Source organism: Heptranchias perlo, chromosome 2 (genome assembly GCF_035084215.1).
Source record: "Heptranchias perlo isolate sHepPer1 chromosome 2, sHepPer1.hap1, whole genome shotgun sequence".
NCBI lineage: Eukaryota > Metazoa > Chordata > Chondrichthyes > Hexanchiformes > Hexanchidae > Heptranchias > Heptranchias perlo.
In genome coordinates this window covers 39,393,639-39,412,963 of record NC_090326.1, presented here as the reverse complement: position 1 = coordinate 39,412,963, position 19,325 = coordinate 39,393,639, and the positions used below count along the sequence as shown (strand labels likewise).

Below are 19,325 nucleotides of genomic sequence, written 5' to 3'. Positions count from 1 at the left end.
GGAGATCCCAAACTACCTTGGAACAGATCAGAGTTAGGCCTGGCCTGGAGTATTGGGTTTGATTAACTGTCGTGTCTGAGTCCTTTGAGAAAGGGACCAGGGTCATTGACTGTCAAACTTTTTGATGGGCAGCTCAGTGGCCAGAGGTCTCCTTTCACAAAGTCATATGGAGCATTTTGTGTTAGTCTGCAGTCAGTTTCAGTCTTGCAGCCAAGAGCCTAAAGCTTTGTGTTTTAATGTTTTGGTCTAGCCAGCCAGTAGGATAGCCAAACCAGTTTTCAAATGGTCGCCTGTTCCACAGGGTAAGAAGTGAGTCTATATGTTAAGTTTATCTTGAGAGAGAAAATGAGTGGCATCTTTATTGTTTTATGCATTGAGAGTAGAGTGATATACATTTCACTGTATTCTACAGTTAACTGTTCATCTGTCTTGTGTAAACAAAGCTACTTGTTGGTTTAATGCCTCAGTTTTGGTGTAGTAAGAATGCATCCTCAGTCCGCTTGTCGAAGAGAGGAGAATTGTGGTGGCACATGATGCGTTACAGTAGCCAGTGTACAAAGTATGGGTTCTCTATTGCAATCCCCGGATCTTGCTATCTTTTACTTAGTTATTGGGCAGAAATAGTACTCTCTGGCTTGTATGTGATGTGAGTCCACTTACAGGAGTGGCTGGTAACAATGAATCTAAGAAAATACCTAGCGTACAAACCCAAAAACGTAACACAGGCAAATACCATCATTGTTCACTGTGATTTAAGACAGCATGCCACTGCTATCTGCCAAGCCAAAGGCTTTTATGCCTATCCTTTGGTGGGGAGATGAGGGAGAAGTACCAACATTTGTTGAGATTTATGCACTGAATTTAGTACAAATATTAGAATTACATGCACCAAGCTAAAAGTAATCCCTTCATTTGAAATAGTACAGCTTGAGATTGGGAATTGTATATGTTTTGTACATGTGAAATGAGCACTGAATTTTCAGTGTTTATTTCAGGTTTCTAGCATTTGCAGTTTTTCCCCTTTTTTAATCTGCGCCTGATTTCAGTCAATTAGAGAGCAAAGATACTTTTACATTGCAGTAGAGCCATTAACTCACGATGCATGCGTCTCACTGAACTGGCTGCACAATTCAATATCAATGTAACCTGGTTCTGCAAATCTGATGGTTGGGGAGACCTGAGGGTCGATTTTAATCCTACTTGCTCAATGGAAACTGAGTGGATGGGCAGTTAAAAGCGAGTAGTTTACTTACCCGCTCAGTTTTCAATCATTTTTGACCGTTTGCAATGTTAACCTGCAGGGTTTTACAGGCGCATGAGGCGTCTGCCTGAAGCATCGGGGTCCTATTGCGTCAATAAGGCCTCAATGCAATTTTACCCAGCAGGAAGCCATCGCAGCAAATCTGAAGCTGGCCCTTATGGTAAGTCTAAAACTTTCCTTTTGTGGAGCTAGTAGGAGCGGGAGTGCTCCTCCAGATGCCACACGTCTTTCTCTGCTCCGGACACTCTTCTTCCCCCTTTCCTTCCTGCAAGACCCTTCTAAAACCCCTTCCCCACCACTTACCAACAAAAGCCCTGTACTTGTTTGAGGAAATAAAGAAGCCAGCTTTAAATAAGGTAAGTGAGGTCAGATGAGCTGCAAGCTGCAGGTTAAGACAAGCGTAATGAAGTACAAACTAAAGGTCAATGTTGAAATGAAGAAAAGCGGAGGAAGATATTCCAGTCTGACTTGACTAGTATTGGATGTCTGTTTACTTTGCAATTGTTTTCTGGTTATAACACATAGACTGCATACTCTGACTGCAGACATGGCCCAGTGCACACGGTATCAAGTGATGCTGAGTGAGCCTTACCAAGTGGGTTTGGATTTTAGGTGACCGTGAAGACCGAGACCAGGGATTGGTAATCCTGTTGTGGTGTCTTGTTGTGCTTGTCAAATTGGGTTAGTGTCTGATGGGCAGCCATAGCTTTAGGGGCAGATGCTCAATTTGGGTCTTGCACGCTTATGAGGGGTGTTATGTTATCAATGTACTAACAAGCCAGTAGGCCAGGTAGAAGACTAGGTTTGTAAAATTTCTCCAGGTTCATCCTTCAGAGTGCACAATTTCTCTGAACTCTCTTCCACAGAGCGTCAATCAATTTTGACTAGGTGGGACCACCTCAGTGGGATGCACTAGTGGGCTGTGTTGGGGGAAAGCTCAGGTTCTTGTTTGTGTTTGGATAAAGGGGGCATTTTGGGGAAGCCCGGGAGGCAGTCTGCTGGATCTGGCTGATTTTTAAGATTGACTATTCTTTTCTTTTGTAATTGATGTGTTTGAGCATTCTCTTTCCATACAACATGTCTAGCAGGCAGGCACTATATCATATTTAAGAGGATATGTTCCAACTTGTTCTCCCTGTAGGCTACCTTGTCTGTGGGGAGCAGAAATTCAAGCATTTGCTGCACACCATTTTCTAACAATTGCCATTTCGGTTGGAAAAACATGCACAGCGTGCACCTGAATTTCTGACGTGCTCTCTGCGAGGCAAAAGCAAAGTTGGAAAATAATCCTCAATAGATCAATAAAGTTAGCCTCTAGTGGTGGTATATTAAAGCACCAGAGATCATAATGTTATTAGGCTTGACAGATTGTTGACCGTGCCAAGAACAGCAGAATTAGACCTTGGAACAAGAAACTTTAGTACTGTGAGTGAGGAATGAGAAAAGATTAATTGGAAAACTGCTGCAAGAAGTGGCATTTGTTTTAGAGAGAAGTTGTTAGAGTTTAATTTAAAAATACACAGCACTGAGAGGCATAAAGATAACACTCATTCCCAACCCTGATCTCTATTCAGCTGCTTTGATCCACGTCTTAAGATAAGCCAAATAAATTTAAATAATACAGGTACTGCTGTGCTATGGCATGCTACGTTAGTGTACCAAAGGGCCATAGTATGATGTGGCTATGTGCCCATGATTCCCTCCATTGAGTTTCTGATCTTCACGATCTGTTGGACAGAGGCTTGGCCTCTTCCACAAAGGAAGAGCAAAAATGGGACAGAGAGGATGCTTTTGTGAATATCCTTGTGGCTGCTACGGAACAACAATGGAAAAGGCCTAAAGGCAAGCCATCTGTAGCCCTCTTTCCTGGGAATTTGATATGTGGCCTTTTGAAGAAGAAGATGCACTGTGTCTCAATATTAGTCAAATCTAAGCCTTTCTTTTGACCTAGGTCTGCAGTGAAACTTGTTAACAGATGGACAGTAGAAAGTAAAATAACAAAAGGGAGGGGATTTTATAGTGGGATTGTGCTGATGAATTGAAGTCTAATGTCTTGATCAGGAGTTCTAGAAGTGTGATGGAAAGTGATCTGACACATTGCAGAATCCAGTGCTTGAATTCTGTCTTTTCATTTGGAGACAGCTGTAGTGGCTCCAGCACTGATTACTGATAATTTGCCATAACATTTCGTAAAATGGTGCTTAAAGCTTTTAATTTCTTTTTTTTCTCCTTCCCCCTGCACTCCAAATGGGAAATGCCTGGCCTCAATTTGGCACTCTCTCTCTGAAAAGTATAGTCAAGATCTCACCATGTAGGTTTAATCTCAAACCTGTATCCTGCCACACTCCTCTACACTCCAGAATTAATCTCCATCGGTAGTACATAGGGAGTCTGAGGTCCCTCAAAACAGAGGAGACCTCCATCAACAAGCATTAGAAAATTATAGAGTACATTGAAGGCATGTGAAAGTGATGACAAGCCTTCTAAAACCAAATACACTAGTCATGTGACACGTGGTTTAATATTTAATCAGCTTTTAGTTGGACTCAGTACAACTGAATCTAAATAGATGGAGATAAGATTCAAAGTCTATATTACAATGTCAGATCATTCAATCTCATTTATGATCTAGATTTCCTAATCCAGCATCTCACTTCAATGCATAAATACAAAAGAATAATTAAAATTCTGCTTCCCCTCCCTGTTTCTCAATTCACAGCATTCAGCATGTTAAATATTATCCAACTGTTGCTTACTTTAACTGAAAACAAGGGTTGGATGAAGTATTTGCTTTTGACCAACTTTTTTAAGGAGCATTAATCTGCCATTATTACTTAACTTTATTTTTAAAACACTGCACTTTGCACTGGTCAACTAGAAGTAGCCCCATGTATATTCCTAGAACAAGTTTGTACGTGCCTATTTTCTGAATGAAAATCCCATTTCCCTTAGTGGTCAGTCAGGACAAATACTGTCAGGATCTGTGACAGTTTAGGCCACTGACTTATGGTTTTCCTTGGAAAATGGATGGAATTGTAGAATTCAATCCCAGGATCCCATATAATAAAAAATGATGCTTGATTAATTTAGTCGCTATAAACCAATGACTAATTGTAAATGGATGGAATCACTGAATACAATTCCCAAAACTCCAGTAAAAGTGCTGGAATCCTATGTAACAAAAATGGAATTTGATTTATTTAATTTCTGTAAATCAGTGGCCTTGGTGATGATCACTATTTGCAGTTTGAGTTTGGTAAGTGATCAATTATGGATTGTACCCAATGTAAATGTGAATTGTTGCAGTTTTGTTCCAGCTAATCCCAAATTCCTTTTGTCTAATGACAGGTATTGAGGTTTCCCTGCCTAGACACCGATTCATGATAACCATGGTGGCAAATTTCATTGCAATGGGAGGTCAGCTGCTCATGCCAGGCCTTGCTGCCCTGTGTCAGGATTGGCAGATTTTGCAAGCTATCATCATTTGTCCATTTATTTTTATGATTCCTTACTGGTGGTAAGTCTGACTATTTTACAAAATGCTCTCATTTTAATATCTAATCAATAAATTTATATTTAACTAATTGGTGTGATTTGGAGTAGCAGCTATTTGTAATGATCATCAATTTGGATTATTACTTACTGACCAGTTTTCACATTTGTGATACCCCGAAGCCCACAGGTGCTGTTTCATATGGTATTGAGATGTCCTTTTAAGGCAGTGGTTTTCTAATTTTTTTGTGTGTGGGAGACCTCCTTTAAATATTGATACACTTCTGAGGACCTTCCAGGAGGTTGTACTCACAGAGATCGTGGAGTAAATTTTAACTTGCAGCCCAGAAGCTGGTGGCGGGGTGTGACGGGGGGAGATTTCAGGTGCAAAACCAGGAAGGTAAGTGGGCGGGTCACGATCTCTTAATGAGGCCATCAATTGCACTTTTGGGTTTCACGCCAGCCTGATTGGCTGGCTGGCTTTGAGGCTGTCAGGCAGGAAGGCCTGCTGCAGCTGGGGATCAGGGGGAGGGAGGGAGGGATGGATCATGGGGTTGGGGGGGGTCGGGAGGAGATCCGAGGGGGGGGGGGGGTCGGGAGGAGATCCGAGGGGGGGGGGGGTCGGGAGGAGATCCGAGGGGGGGGGGGGTCGGGAGGAGATCCGAGGGGGGGGGGGGTCGGGAGGAGATCCGAGGGGGGGGGGGGGGGTCGGGAGGAGATCCGAGGGGGGGGGGGGGGGTCGGGAGGAGATCCGAGGGGGGGGGGGGTCGGGAGGAGATCCGAGGGGGGGGGGGGGGTCGGGAGGAGATCCGAGGGGGGGGGGGGGTCGGGAGGAGATCCGAGGGGGGGGGGGGGTCGGGAGGAGATCCGAGGGGGGGGGGGGGGTCGGGAGGAGATCCGCGGGGGGGGGGGGGTCGGGAGGAGATCCGCGGGGGGGGGGGGGTCGGGAGGAGATCCGCGGGGGGGGCAGGGGGGGGCGGGGCGGGGGGGGGGGGCAGGGGGGGGCGGGGCGGGGGGGGCAGGGGGGGGCGGGGCGGGGGGGGCAGGGGGCGGGGCGGGGGGCGGGGGGGGGGGGGTCGGGAGGAGATCCGAGGGGGGGGGGGGTTGGGTCGGGAGGAGATCCGAGGGGGGGGCGGGGGGGGGGGGGAGGAGATCCGAACAGTGCAGCCACTGGAGAACACATTTGTTTAGTTAATATATCACAAAAGAAATGAGGTTCTGGTAAGTCAAAAAATACAGAAAAGAGAATATTTTAGACACTGTACTTGCAGCTTGTGGTTTAAACAGGCCTCAAATGATAGAAATCTGACCTTTCGGATCATAGTTTGAAAACCTATACTTTAAAGGCTAGACGTTGGGTATTTTTGGGGTGATTTAACCTATGCTGACAACAGCATGGAAGGCCTGTTGGTGTTGCAATGCCAACAGGATATGAGTGATATTACACCAAGTGATGCTCTGCATTAGGTTTATTTTCAACTCTTTGACAATGGGAATGAAATTTGTTTGCATTGGATTCAACCAGCTAAACTAATTGTCTACATTGGGATTAAATTGGGTAAATTACTGTAAATAGGAAAATTCCAAGCGACAGCTTTCACTGTGTTCACACATTTAAATTTACTGCAATTCTCTTTCAGCAGAATCAAATTTATGCAATTCTTCATGCTAATGTTTTCCTGAATTGCAGTATTTTCTTCTTTTAACAATGACTCTTTTTTAATAAAAAAGCAAATGGGCAATAACCACAAAACAAAGCTGTCAACTTGATATGAGGATGTTGGTGTTAAGTGACTGTGTGTTGCCATATTGAACTGATATTCCTGTGTCTGCTGTTCACTGACTGTGTCGCTGTTTTAGATCCAGTTACTTAGCTGTATGAGTTTTTTCTGCTTTTCATTTTCTTTCCTCCTCTCTTGAAGGCAGCCATAGTAAGGATGGCATTGTAGCTGCCGACTGTTACTTCCAAGTATCTGTCTGAGTTTAGATGTTTAATGTTGGCAGGGCATCACAGCCAGTCTAGTCTCACCCAATGACCACACTTTCCAACACGGCCGTTGGAGGCTGATCAACAGTGGAAACCCGGCTTCATTTTTTTTTCTGCCCCTGTTGCCTGGGGACATGGGCTATTGGTTGTGGCACGACAGCATGACTAATTTTTAGATCATGCCAATTCAAAGAATCCTCTAGTCTGCTGGATACAAATACAGCTATTGAGTGCACAAAGAAAAGCTAGTGAAGCCCTGCGCTCCCCTGTTATGGTCAGGCAGAGGGATGAATGTATCTGATTTCGTTACTACAGATTGAGTGAAGTGAAAAAACGATAGCCCCGGTTTTAACTCGGCGAGTGATTGCAGCGTGCAGGTGCTGGGATGAGTGGCATTTCAATGTTGGAGGTGAGTCTCCAACTGGAACTCAGCAGGAGTCAGTACCAGGCCAACGGGGGGGGGGCGCAGGAATTCGGGCAGTCGAAGGATGCGGCCCGAGACCCACGGGAATAGTCACCGGTACTAAGGTAAGTGGTAAGGGGAGGGTGGGGGATCGGCCAGGCATCGCGGATGGTGCAGAAGCCCGGGGCAGGGAGGCCTAAGATTTCCGTGTGGGGAACGGAAGAGCACTCTTGCTTTTCCTGGCCCACACGCAAACCACTTTTTTTTTAAATTGCGTTCCAGGACCTCTGCTGGCCCCAATCCTGCTCGCCACCAGGTTTCTCTGGCACTGGTCGAGACTCAGGCAGGTGCAGGTTAAATTCATGTCGGGGTCCTATTTGCACCATAGGATCACGACTTATGCAAATTTATGAGTCACTCGCCGAGTGTGTCCGAAGCATCCCGAAAACCAGGAGTTAAATTGGTGGGGGGCAGAAAAACGGTGCGATTGGGGAGGTAGGTACTCTACCCCATTCTGCTCCAGAAAATGCAACATTGCTGTAGTAGTTGGGACTCCTCTGAGGTTGGGGCAGAGCAGAGGGAGCATTACTCTACGTCTGGCAGCGCTATTCTTAAACCTGAGTGCTCAATAGTGACAGTGGGTGCTAAAAGTGCAGAGTGCTTCGTTTCATTAGCAGTGACGTCCCTACCTTGATTAGTATTACAAAACTTGCCAAAAAAAGTCAGACCGTATCCAGTTGGCATTATCTCATGGATGTTAATGAGTAATGTAATTATTGTGGTCTAAAAAATATATATAATTTCTGCAGTGTTTGCTATAGGCCTATTGTAACAAAGCTGACTGGTTCATTTGTTTTTTTTCTGTGATGTATGGTGACTAAAGCTGTTTTTATACAGACATACTTTTTAGTTCAGATTCTGGAAGACTTGTGTCTGTGAGCTGGCTCCCAGCATTTACACTACTGAATCTGACCCTTACCCCAGTGTGGAATCACAGAGCCAGTTTTATTTTTTGTGGGTCTAACTTTCTGCCACCAGGGTAAGATAGCTGGATTTAGTAAACGCAAGGCAGTCTCCCAGAACCCAAACTAAATGAGTCCCTGTATTTTTTTAAAAAAAGGCAATTTGAGGACAATTTACAATTGCAATTACAATAAGCCCTGTTATTGCTTACCCAACATGTATATTAACATTTGAACCTTGCACCCTTGGAATTTACAGTATCTGTTACTGTATTTACACTTCTAATTACCATAAGGCTTTTTATTTCTAGTATTTTCCCAGAATCGCTCAGATGGCTGCTAGCCACACAGCAACTCCAAGCTGCCAAAGACTTATTTCTGGAATTTGTACACAATAATAGAATAGCCCTGGATGGTGAAGTCAAAGAATTTCTTCCAGGTGAGATGAGTGTTACTGGTGATGTGAAGTACTGTTGTAAAAGTGCTGTAATAGGTTAATGAGACGGCCAAGTTGCTGAATGACAAAAGTTCCATTCTCATTTACAAGTGGCCTCTCTGGCAAAGCAGTGTGATTTGAAATAATCGTTTTTTTCCCCTCTCTTTAGAACTTGATAAAGAGCCAAAAATAAAGCCCAAAAAAACTTTCATTGTCAAACTGCTATATACAAGGATCTTGTGGAAGCACATCTTAGTACTTTGTGTGAATTCGTAAGTACGAGTTTTCTAAAGCAACGTTGAAAAATGTGTTCATTTTTACCATTTGTAATTTTGCAAACTCAGTGAGATGATGGTTTGAAAACCAATTAGCTTTTTTTCTAACGAGTTTTCTCCCCTGGCCACCTCTCCCACCAGCTTGACTCCTTGCTGAAGTATAATTACGTAAACACTAAATGCCCTTTGGCACTTTTCCCAAGAGGCCATTGTTGATGCATCAGCCTTGGTGGTTAGTTTTGGCAGGCTATATAACCACTGGCAACTTCATGGCTGTGCCTGATCACGTCCTCACCTGACACACATATTTGCAGCACATTGGAGAGTGATCAGGAGCAGAAACCCTGACATTTATTTCCCCCACTGTCTTATCCTGGCTGCTGACTCAATTGTAGCAGCCCAGCTACTGCCTTCACTGAGATCAGCTACCTCTGCACAGACGATGGATCAAACCTAGGGTTTTCGTGGTCTTTATGGCTTAGCTACTTACTCGTTAGGCTCGCCAAGCCACTGCAGGACCTGCATTGTACCTGAAGTTTGTGTTATGTTTGGTGTAGGAGTATAGGAGGCCAAAGGTGAAAGGTTCAGAATAGGAGGGGGAGCTAGTGGTGAGCCATAGGGAAGTCTTGCTGATCTGGCAACAGTTGACGAGATGAAAGTTGAGTGGCCATGTCACTATTGGGAGAGGTGAAAGTGGAGGTGCAGGAAATGGTACAGATAGAAAATAAAATGGGGGAAAGAAATTGACCATGTAAAAGTGAGTAACAGGTGGAAAGGGGAAGCAAAGCATAGGAACCTTGCAGGTCAATGTGAAAGCAGGACTCAACATAATTATCAATGTAATGGAGGAGATTACCAAGGAGTGGGCCTAAGTAGTACTGGAACAAGGTCCAAAAGTTTGTCATGTTAATTATCTGTAGCAAAATCGTAAATGAATGTGTGAAAAATACATTTATAGTTTACCTACAGATAACAAACAAAGGAAACCTTCCCCCAGGCGGGATCCATATATCCTATAAAAAGACAATACAGCTGGGACACACTGGGTTACTTTAGGGACACCTTTGAATTAGATCCCTTTGCATGAACTCTATGGGCAGGATTTTCCTGTGAGCGGTGAACGTACAGTGCCCGCCGTTTGTTAGACTTGCACTCGCCCATAGACTTTTCATGGGCTTTTGCCCGGTAAGTTTCACTCATCTGGTGCTCAATCCAACGCAGCGCCCTCTACAGGGCATCCGGGACCTGTGCGAACGGGGCAAGTAACTGTGTATCCCCATAACCAATCAGATTGAGCATGTTAATAAGCCACGCAGCGTCAGAACCAGGAAGAGTCAGTTAGACTAATGAATTCAATGTCAAATCAGGTACAGAAAGCGACATAAAGAGAGGGTAAAAAATATTGAATTAAGAGACAGAGATAAAAGTGACAAAGAAAAAGTAAAAATAATTAAAAATACATTTTTTTTTTAAGTGTCCAACAACAATTAAAATCTGAAGGAATGAGACTCCACACTTGTAAAAGTTAATTTTCAGTGCCAGAGAGATTGTTTGACAGCCATCAAGATTTACTATGCCGTTAAAAGGGTGTTTAGACTTAAAATGACTTGATGTACTATTTTTGGCGAGATTAGTTCATATCCATCAGGTCAGTTCCATTCATTTGAACGGGGAGCCAGACGGCGAGATGCCGTTTTCACGCAGCTTATGGAGGAGGGTCGCATCGGGTACAGCAACTTCCGGATTTCTGCGTTTAACCGCGCATGTGCGATCACCGAAAGTTGCTCTACCATTTCCACAGAAATAACGGTGAGCCCCGTTAGTCTCGCCATTATTTTCACAGGTAAATCTGTCCCATTGTCTACCGAAAGAAGTCCATAAATTGAAAAGCTAATGGTTATCAACTACCATCTATGAATTTGCACCTTTTGAAACTATCTTGACAATGTCTCTATGTTTTTAAAAAAAAACTAGCTATCACTTGTGTAGAACTTTTTGATCCTCTAATCTGGCTACTGTTGGCTAGATATTTCTGTTTAAAGAGCGAGGTTTCCCATCAGGCCCCTTTTTTAAAAAAAAACACCTTTGCAAGGAACAACAACCACATTACGAATCATTTTCTTGGTAAATGTTTTTGTTTATCCAGCAAGTACTAGTGGCATTTGCTGAATTAGTTTGGCAAAGTTACTGAGCGCAACAATTTGACACAGCTGAATCAACATGTACAGTCAAGGAGATGCTATCACTGAAGCACCCTATGCTTAATGACTGCATCTTTCCCTGATGGTGTCAAAATTCATTCCAGCCTGTTTTGCTCACACTGTCGTCACACTCTCTTTAAATAAAACAAAAGGCCTGGGATTCAAATGGTGGTTATAAACTGCTTGAGATTTGCTCTTTAATTTAAGATGTCCCTTGAACTCATTAATTAGATTACAGGCTGATCATTCACTCTCCAGTATTGAACATCTTCTTTGATACAGACAACTGGTTCAAATGGCCTTTTAACTTTCTAGCTGTGAAATCATTTTCAGATTTTATACTGCTATGAGTGCTGCAATAATAACATTGTGCAGCCACTGCAATAACTTCTCGAGTAATTTTTGGACTGGTTTTAAAATTAATTTTGTTTCATTGAAGTTGGTTTTTTTTTAAAAATAGATCATACAGAGTGAGTAAAAGGCTGTTATTTAATTTGGGAGATCTAAGGATATCCAGAAATTACTTGAGCCTTACTCTTGTGGTTTAAGACTGTGACAAAAATAGATATATTATCCCTGATTTTAACTTAACCCCCTTGGCGGGAATGGGACTGGTTCGGGTTGGGCCAAGTCAATGGAGAGTAAAATCGAGCGAGGTTTAAAATGGGCGTCTGACCCAAACCCACCCCATTCCTGTCAGGCGGGTTAGGTTAAAATCAGGGCTATTGTCTTTTAATTTAGCTCATATAATCTTAAAAGTAAAAGCAACACACTTTTTTTCAAAATGGAAGCTGTGTCTTCTCCAGGCTATAGAATGGAAGCTGCTGCCATCTCAGCTATGGGAACAACGCTGCTTGGTTTTATTTCAGAAAACAATTAAGTTGAAGGTTCTTTGAACCAGGTGTGAAATGAACATGTCTAATGGAAACTATGGGATGAATTCTGTTGTATGACCAAACCAAGACCATGTATATTTTTGGTCCTTATCAACACTCCTTGTGGTCTTCTTCATGGCTTTGTGTTTAAAGGTCATATTTTTCAGCCAATCACCTTTGCTTGACTAATTGAATTTCAAAGCAAATGCCTGTTCAAAGAAATTCTTAATTTTTTTTTTAAAAAAAGAACACTTTGGGTAGTTTGGTCATCTTGCGTGGAGCATACCAAACTCCATAAGCCAGTGCTTATGCAATTCTTCCAGACTATATTAAATTTTTGCTGAGAATTGCATAGTTCTTTCAAGAAGCATTTTGTCTTCATACCTGCCAGAAGAATTATCAGGAGACTGCTTGGATTGATATATGTGCTTAATCCTTGCAAACTGTCACCAGACCTCTTGCAAATTGTCACCAGATCCCTAGTACCATTTAATACCTCCCTTTATTATTTGGTTCTGTAAGTAATTCTATTTGTAAATAAACCTGATTTTAGTAGATTAGCCTGTCAAGAAAAGTGTATTATGCAGTTGATCGCCATCTCCTGAAAGTGATTGTGTGAAGTAGTGCAACCCTATATGTTATCCATAAAAGAGTAGCTTGTTAATCCCGGGCCGCGATATTTGCTTTCGGTCTGTTCTAAAATTGTAGGTTTTGACTCATGTAAACTGCAGCTTCCTGTGAACACCATAAGACCATAAGAGATAGGAGCAGGAGTAGGCCATTCGACCCCTTGAGCCTGCTCCACCATTCAATGAGATCATGGCTGATCTGATTTTTACCTCAACTCCACTTTCCCATCTTTTCCCCATATCCTTTGACTCGCTTGCTGATCAAAAATTTGTCTAACTCCGCCTTGAATGTATTCAATGACTCCGCCTCCACAGCTTTTTGGGGTAAAGAATTCCAAACATTCACGACCTTCTGGGAGAAGAAATTCCTCCTCATTTCCGTCTTAAACGGGCGATCCCTTATTCTAAGACTATGCCCCCTAGTTTTAGATTCCCCCATGAAGGGTAACATCCTCTCAGCATCTACCCTATCGAGTCCCCTCAGAATCTTGTATGTTTCAATAAGGTCTCCTCTCATTCTTCTAAACTCCAATGAGTATAGACCCAACTTGTTCAATCTTTCCTCAAGACAACCCTTCCATACCCGGAATCAAATAAAGTGACTGGAGAGAGGGTTTAATTCATAATAATGACACCTTCTGAACATCTTTAATGAAGCCTTTATTTGCTGCCACCCAGAATTTAATGTGTATGTAACTGTCTCAGTGCCCATAAGATGAGTGCTTAATATATCATTTTTTTTTCCTTGCTGTTTTCTCTTCTCATTGGGGCTAAGGTGGGTATATGGAGTTAGGTCATAGACCAGCCATGATTGCATTGAATGGTGGAACAGGCTCAAGGGGCTAAATGGCCTACTCATGTTCCTATGTTCATTTGCTGAAGGTGCCAGTTAATACGGGGGTAAGGTTGCACATGCGCTGGCAGCCTTGGATAACTTCCCCTTAGTGGTCATTGTTCATGTGTCGACACCTATTTGACTGGCGCAGGGAAACTGAAGCCTGTTGTTGTGCTCCTGCCAGTGTGGGGGTTCTTTCATGTTGCCGTAACTGCCCATTCCTGATATTTATTTTGAAAGGATATTGGAGTTCTGTTTACAAGCCTGGGCTTGTCAGAGCTCTACAAGTTGGCAATCTGTAAATGGTTGTGTTCTATTCTCTGACCCTGTTCCTCTATTCCTGATTTCTTTTTCAGCCTTACAGGATTTGGGATCCATAACTGTTTTGCAAAGAGTCTGATGGAATATGAAGTGAACAGTCTAAGTAATTTCTACACCCACTACTATATCATGGAAGTGATTGGAATTCTCTCCTGTGCAATCATGTGTGTTCTTGTAGGACTTATGGGGCGAAGGGGCACTCTGCTACTCTTCACCATCCTCACTGCATTGGCTTCCCTCCTTCAGTTGGGCCTCATAAGCTGTAAGTTCTGCTTTTGTTTATTCTCCCTCCCCCCTCCTACCCCATTGCTCCTCTAGTTTTTATGGGGTTTGTAGGTTGTATTCTACCCTGGAGTAACCTTTTTTTCAAGTGATGCATGAAGGTGGACAGGTTCGCTGGAGAGTTTTAAATGGAAACATTGGGGGGTGGATGTAGGGAGAAGGTGTACAAAAATTATTCAGCTCCAACTCCAAGTTAAGCAATCTTTTTAAACTATAACCTACCTTAGAATATAATAAAACTCAGTGCTTTGTTTCTAAGTATTAATAGTTATTGAGCAGTACTGTTATTCGATCCTACATTGCAGAAGGCCCTTGCTTTATTTGGAGATTGTGTCCTCCAGGTTTCCTTTGTTCCCACAATCACCTTCAGATCCAAAATATTTTTGTGTCGATTGATTGGCCATTGTATGGGCTTTCACATTATACAGATGGACATTTCTTTATTACACATTCCCAAACATCCATAATTCTATGGGTTTGGCCAGCCTATCACCTTCCTGGGCTCTTCTAAGAATCTCAATGACAATGTCTCATCTCTTGTTTCTAAAATCTTCAAATTGTTTATTATTTTGTACTTAAATGTGAACCCTTGGATAAAAGTCAGCAACTTCACTTCAGAAATTGCCCAGTAAAATGTGATTTTGTGTATCTGTTTGTCAGCTCTTGGTAGACATGCCAACACAATGCAAGTGTTACATGAAGCGCTGTACCAAAGAGACATTAGTGGTCTTAAGTTCAAGGTGGAATTACACTAGTATATAATTAATGCTGACCTTTTTTTCCATGTGTGTATAATTTAAAAGGGCAGCATCTCCATTTTTTTTTAGAAGAGTAGCAAAAATTTGTTTTGTTTCTTGTTTACAGACAGTTCAGCTGTGTTAAACATATCACATGCATATATCACCATATTGATGAAAATGACATAAAGCTCTTCTCCCTCTCCAACAATTTTTATCCAACATGAAGACAGTGTCCCTTTCAACAGCTAATTGTATTTTTCAGCAGGTTAAAAAACTATCGTCTTCCCTAGTTAAAATGATCTCAATTGCAGTGATGTTTTTGGTGATGCAATGATGCACTCTACTCTTAATTCAAAGTTGCTCAAATACAACTAGTATTTATATAGTGCCTTTAACATAATAAAACATCCCAAGTAGCTTCACAGGAGTGTTATCAGCCAAAACTTGACACTGAGCCAAATAAGGAGATATTAGGACAAGTGACCAAAAGCTTGGACAAAGAGGTGTGTTATAAGGAGCGTCTTAAGGGAGAACAGAGTGGTGGAGCGGTCTAGAGAGGGAATTCCAGACTTGAGGCCTAGGCAGCTGACTCGCATCCTAACTCATACCAAGTCCAGCTCACCCATCACTCCTGTGCTCGCTGACCTACATTGGCTCCCGGACCAGCAATGCCTCAATTTTAAAATTCTCATCCTCGTGTTCAAATCCCTCCAAGGTTTTACCCCTCCCTATCTCTGTAACCTCCTCCAGCCCTACAACCCTCCTAGATCTCTGCGTTCCTCCAATTCTGGCCTTTTGCGCACCCCAATTTTCTTCGCTCCACCATTGGTGGCTGTGCCTTCAGCTGCCTGGGCCCTAAGCTCTGGAATTGCCTCCCTAAACCTCTCCGCCTCTCTACCTCTTTCCTCCTTTAAGACATTTCTTAAAACCTACCTCTTTGTCCTAATACCTCCTTATGTGGCTCGGTGTCAAATTTTATTTGATAATCGGTCCTGTAAAGCACCTTGGGACGTTTTACCACGTTAAAGGCACTATATAAATGCAAGTTGTTGTTATTCCAGATAGATAAATGGTACGTGAATCCTATACGAAACCACACTGCCTAACGTGTAGCATCTGCAGTTGAAATCTTTTCTCTGTGGCCCAAAGCCACGGTTATGCAATGGACATTCTAAGAGCTGAAACTGTCTTACAGCCTCCTGCTTTCCCCCTGGTCAGAATGCTGCTGAGCACATGCAGTTAACTATCCCATTGTTCCAAACTTGTGGGTACCAGGAAAACCATTTTATTGGGGGTGCTATAACCTGCAAACTAACAGCTTAACCAGGTTCACAATTCAATCAGAGTATGAGCCTAGATTTAGCATTTCCTAACCTTTCTTGTGTATCCACTGATTGAAGTGAGCTGGTTAAGTGCCCAGTTACTAAAGCATCAGTAGCACTTTAATATTGCATTCATGAACTGGCTGCCTGCTTTTTACACTACTAACTCCAGCTGCATCATCCTAGCAACAGACTCTCTTATTGCACCGAAAGAATCATAGTCCCAGTTTTTGGTGGATCAGAGAGCCAGATTTATAAAACTGAGGAACTGTAATCCGAACTGACACAGAATCATTATTAAAAATAGCTACCATATGCTTCAGCAGGGGGTGGGATGAGAGCTTGCTAACTGATTTATAAATGTTCACAAGGAGTTGTCTGAATTTGAAGACTCTCGGTTTTGTGTGTACTTGATGATCCAACCCAGCTCTAACTAAGAAATCTCTCTCACAGATAGCGTGTTGTGCAGAGCTTTGAACAATCAACCTGTCGTGCAAAAGAATGACAGGCTCCAAATTCACACCTGTCATTCCCCACCCAGTAAGCTTCCAAACTAGTTCAGCAATAAGCTAACATCACCAGGGTGAGGTTAAGAGTAGGTTCCAGTCTCTCTTCTACCCCACCCCTTATCGAAGGGGAAATAATTTACATGGCTATAGGGAAAGAGCAGGGGAGTAGGAGTAATTGGATAGCTTTTTCAAAGAGCCGGCTTAGGCACAATGGGCCGAATGGCCTCCTTCCGTGCTGCATCATTCTATGATTCTATGATACTATGAAAATTGGAGGTTAAGTGAACCCCAAGCTGTTTTCTTGCACCTTTTTGAGTGACTTCATGAAGTAAATAACCCAAACTAATCATTGCCTCCTGGTGTACCTCACCTTTTTCAATCTTGGTGGTGTCCCCTGTTTTACCATGGTGTCTAAAGATGTGCAAACAGGTTGATTTATTGGTTTTCTGCCTGCTCATCCCTGGTCTATCACATGGCAGAGGATCACTGGGCTAAGCAACAACGCAAGGTTACCTGATACACCGACATTTATTCTGGGAGTTGCATAATCAGTATAACAGAACAGAAGCACCTCGTTTTACCTTGTTTGAATCCATTGATGTGTGGAATTGATTGATCCCCAAACTGCCATACAAATACATGGTAGGATCCTCATCCCACTGAGAAGCCAACCCTAGCTGTGCCTGATAGTAGGCAGGAAAGCAATACCCTGACACTATGGCCTTTCAAGTACATGTGACAAATGACCCTGAGTATCACTGCCTTTTCTGTTTGCAAACAGGACACAGGCAGTTTATTAGTTCATGCCCAATGCCCCCTCTGAATATACCAGCATTATTGCATTACAAATCACTCTTCTAGTCACGAGCTTCACCTCACACAACTAACCTTATGCCAGCTTCTGCCCAAAAGACTAAGAGCCAACTACAGTTTAGAGCAAATAATCAAACCTGGCATTTTTACAGGTTGTTCCTCTCCTTTGCTCTGCCATTCTCTCTCACTTGGCCTTGCTCCAGCAGTCAGGCCGCCTAACCCCATTTATATTGGTCTTTTAATTCAGATTCTGAAAGCCTGCGTGCCCACAAGCCAACTGTTAAATCCAGTTACCTGTGTCTCAGTATATCGCTGGTCTAGAAAAATGGGTTGAGTAGCACAAGCCCCTGGAATGTAAAATTAAAAAGACCCTTTTCCCAGATTTTCTCCACACTGGCTTTGTGGAGGGGTGATGTGTGCTGGGCCAAACACAGCACCACTGCACTTTATTGCTTCAACACCTCCTATGTGGAATGAGCTGTATGTTCAAGGTGTAAGTGTTTCCTGCATCTTGCATCTAAGCCACGTAACACCTGCTTTTATGCGTCAATCATTACACAGATATACCGAAGCAAAGGTTTGCTGCTCAAAATTCACTGCAATTTCACGCTGAACTGGACCCAATAACCATATGACCTGCTGAGGTGAAAATCCTGCTGTTGAATTTATTTAATTGTAAACAATTTTACAACACCAAGTTATAGTCCAGCAATTTTATTTTAAATTCACAAGCTTTCGGAGGCTTCCTCCTTCCTCAGGTAAATGTTTACCTGAGGAAGGAGGAAGCCTCCGAAAGCTTGTGAATTTAAAATAAAATTGCTGGACTATAACTTGGTGTTGTAAAATTGTTTACAATTGTCAACCCCAGTCCATCACCAGCATCTCCACATCATGAATTTATTTAAAGGGTTGTTGATTGTCTAATACTAGCAGGCTTGATTGATTTGTTTCTATGGTGGCCTTACACAGGGCAGTATTATCACTATCTTTTGTTCTTTGATTTGCAAAGAAGAAAATAGGTGACCCAGGGGCTTCCAAAAAACAGGAAAGGTAGAGATTAGTTTGCATGAAAAGAAACTCTTTTGGAAATACAGAAAAATCATTCCGTGACTAATATCGTCCACCAAAAGCCATTTCGCAATTATTGAAACTAGTTTTTCCAGTGGCTTTGCCCTGAAACTGTCAGACACCTGGCTGTATTTACAAAAGGTGAGGCTCTCACTTGCTGAATTGCTTGTACAGTAGGGCTGGGCTTCGTGATGTACAGGCATTTGCGTGTCACTAATGTGGACATTAATCCTTCATTGATTGGCCATTCATTAATCCCCAAGGCGGTCCTATTTGCTAATGTTGAGTATCTCACCGTTTCACCCAAGCAAAAGGAAATCAGCAAAAAAAAAAACTACTTTCTGTGAAGAGATTTCAAACCTGGTCATTGATGCAAAATAAAAGATAAACTATTTAAACAGCAAATCCGTCAGTGTTTGTGGAGAGTTTCTAGCTTCAGATACTGACTGACCTGCTGAGTGTTTTCACCATTTTCTAATTTTGTTTCAGATTTCCAGCATCTACAGTTTTTCCGCTTTGTGTTTATAATCTGGTTGCAGTGAAGTTCTGCCAACTCACTTTGGGCATGTTCATTCACTTGAGTGCTGGAGGAGGATTTTGACACAAAGACAGATCATTACAATTGCTTCTCTCATGCTGGGATCCTGCTAATTCCCAAATGCTCTGCCTGTGTGGAATTCCTGAATCCTATTTAATAAGATCAGCACTGAAACGTTAAGCAGTGTTCTTCTAGGGATCATCTATAATAGTCCGAAAGCCTTAAAAGCCATTCAGTTGAAAGATTTTAACTTTTTAGTTTCTTTTTTCCCCAGATCATTTGGTGTGTGCACAAAAGCAGGGCCAAACCCATGCAAAAAAAACTATGCCCCATGCAGAAAATAATTCAACACGTGCACATATTTCTTTTATTGTGC

The 19,325-nt window shown here is 42.6% G+C and overlaps 1 protein-coding gene across 1 annotated transcript in view; it reads left to right on the top strand.

Moving 5' to 3' along the window:
* Nucleotides 1–19,325, top strand: part of LOC137337856 (solute carrier family 22 member 23-like) — a 101,486-nt gene that overhangs the window by 61,514 nt on the left and 20,647 nt on the right. Inside the window, exons 4-7 of the mRNA XM_068001771.1 lie at nucleotides 4,610–4,778; nucleotides 8,417–8,544; nucleotides 8,711–8,813; nucleotides 13,713–13,939. Of these exons, the coding sequence (XP_067857872.1) occupies nucleotides 4,610–4,778; nucleotides 8,417–8,544; nucleotides 8,711–8,813; nucleotides 13,713–13,939 (627 nt within the window). The remainder of the gene's footprint in view (nucleotides 1–4,609; nucleotides 4,779–8,416; nucleotides 8,545–8,710; nucleotides 8,814–13,712; nucleotides 13,940–19,325) is intronic.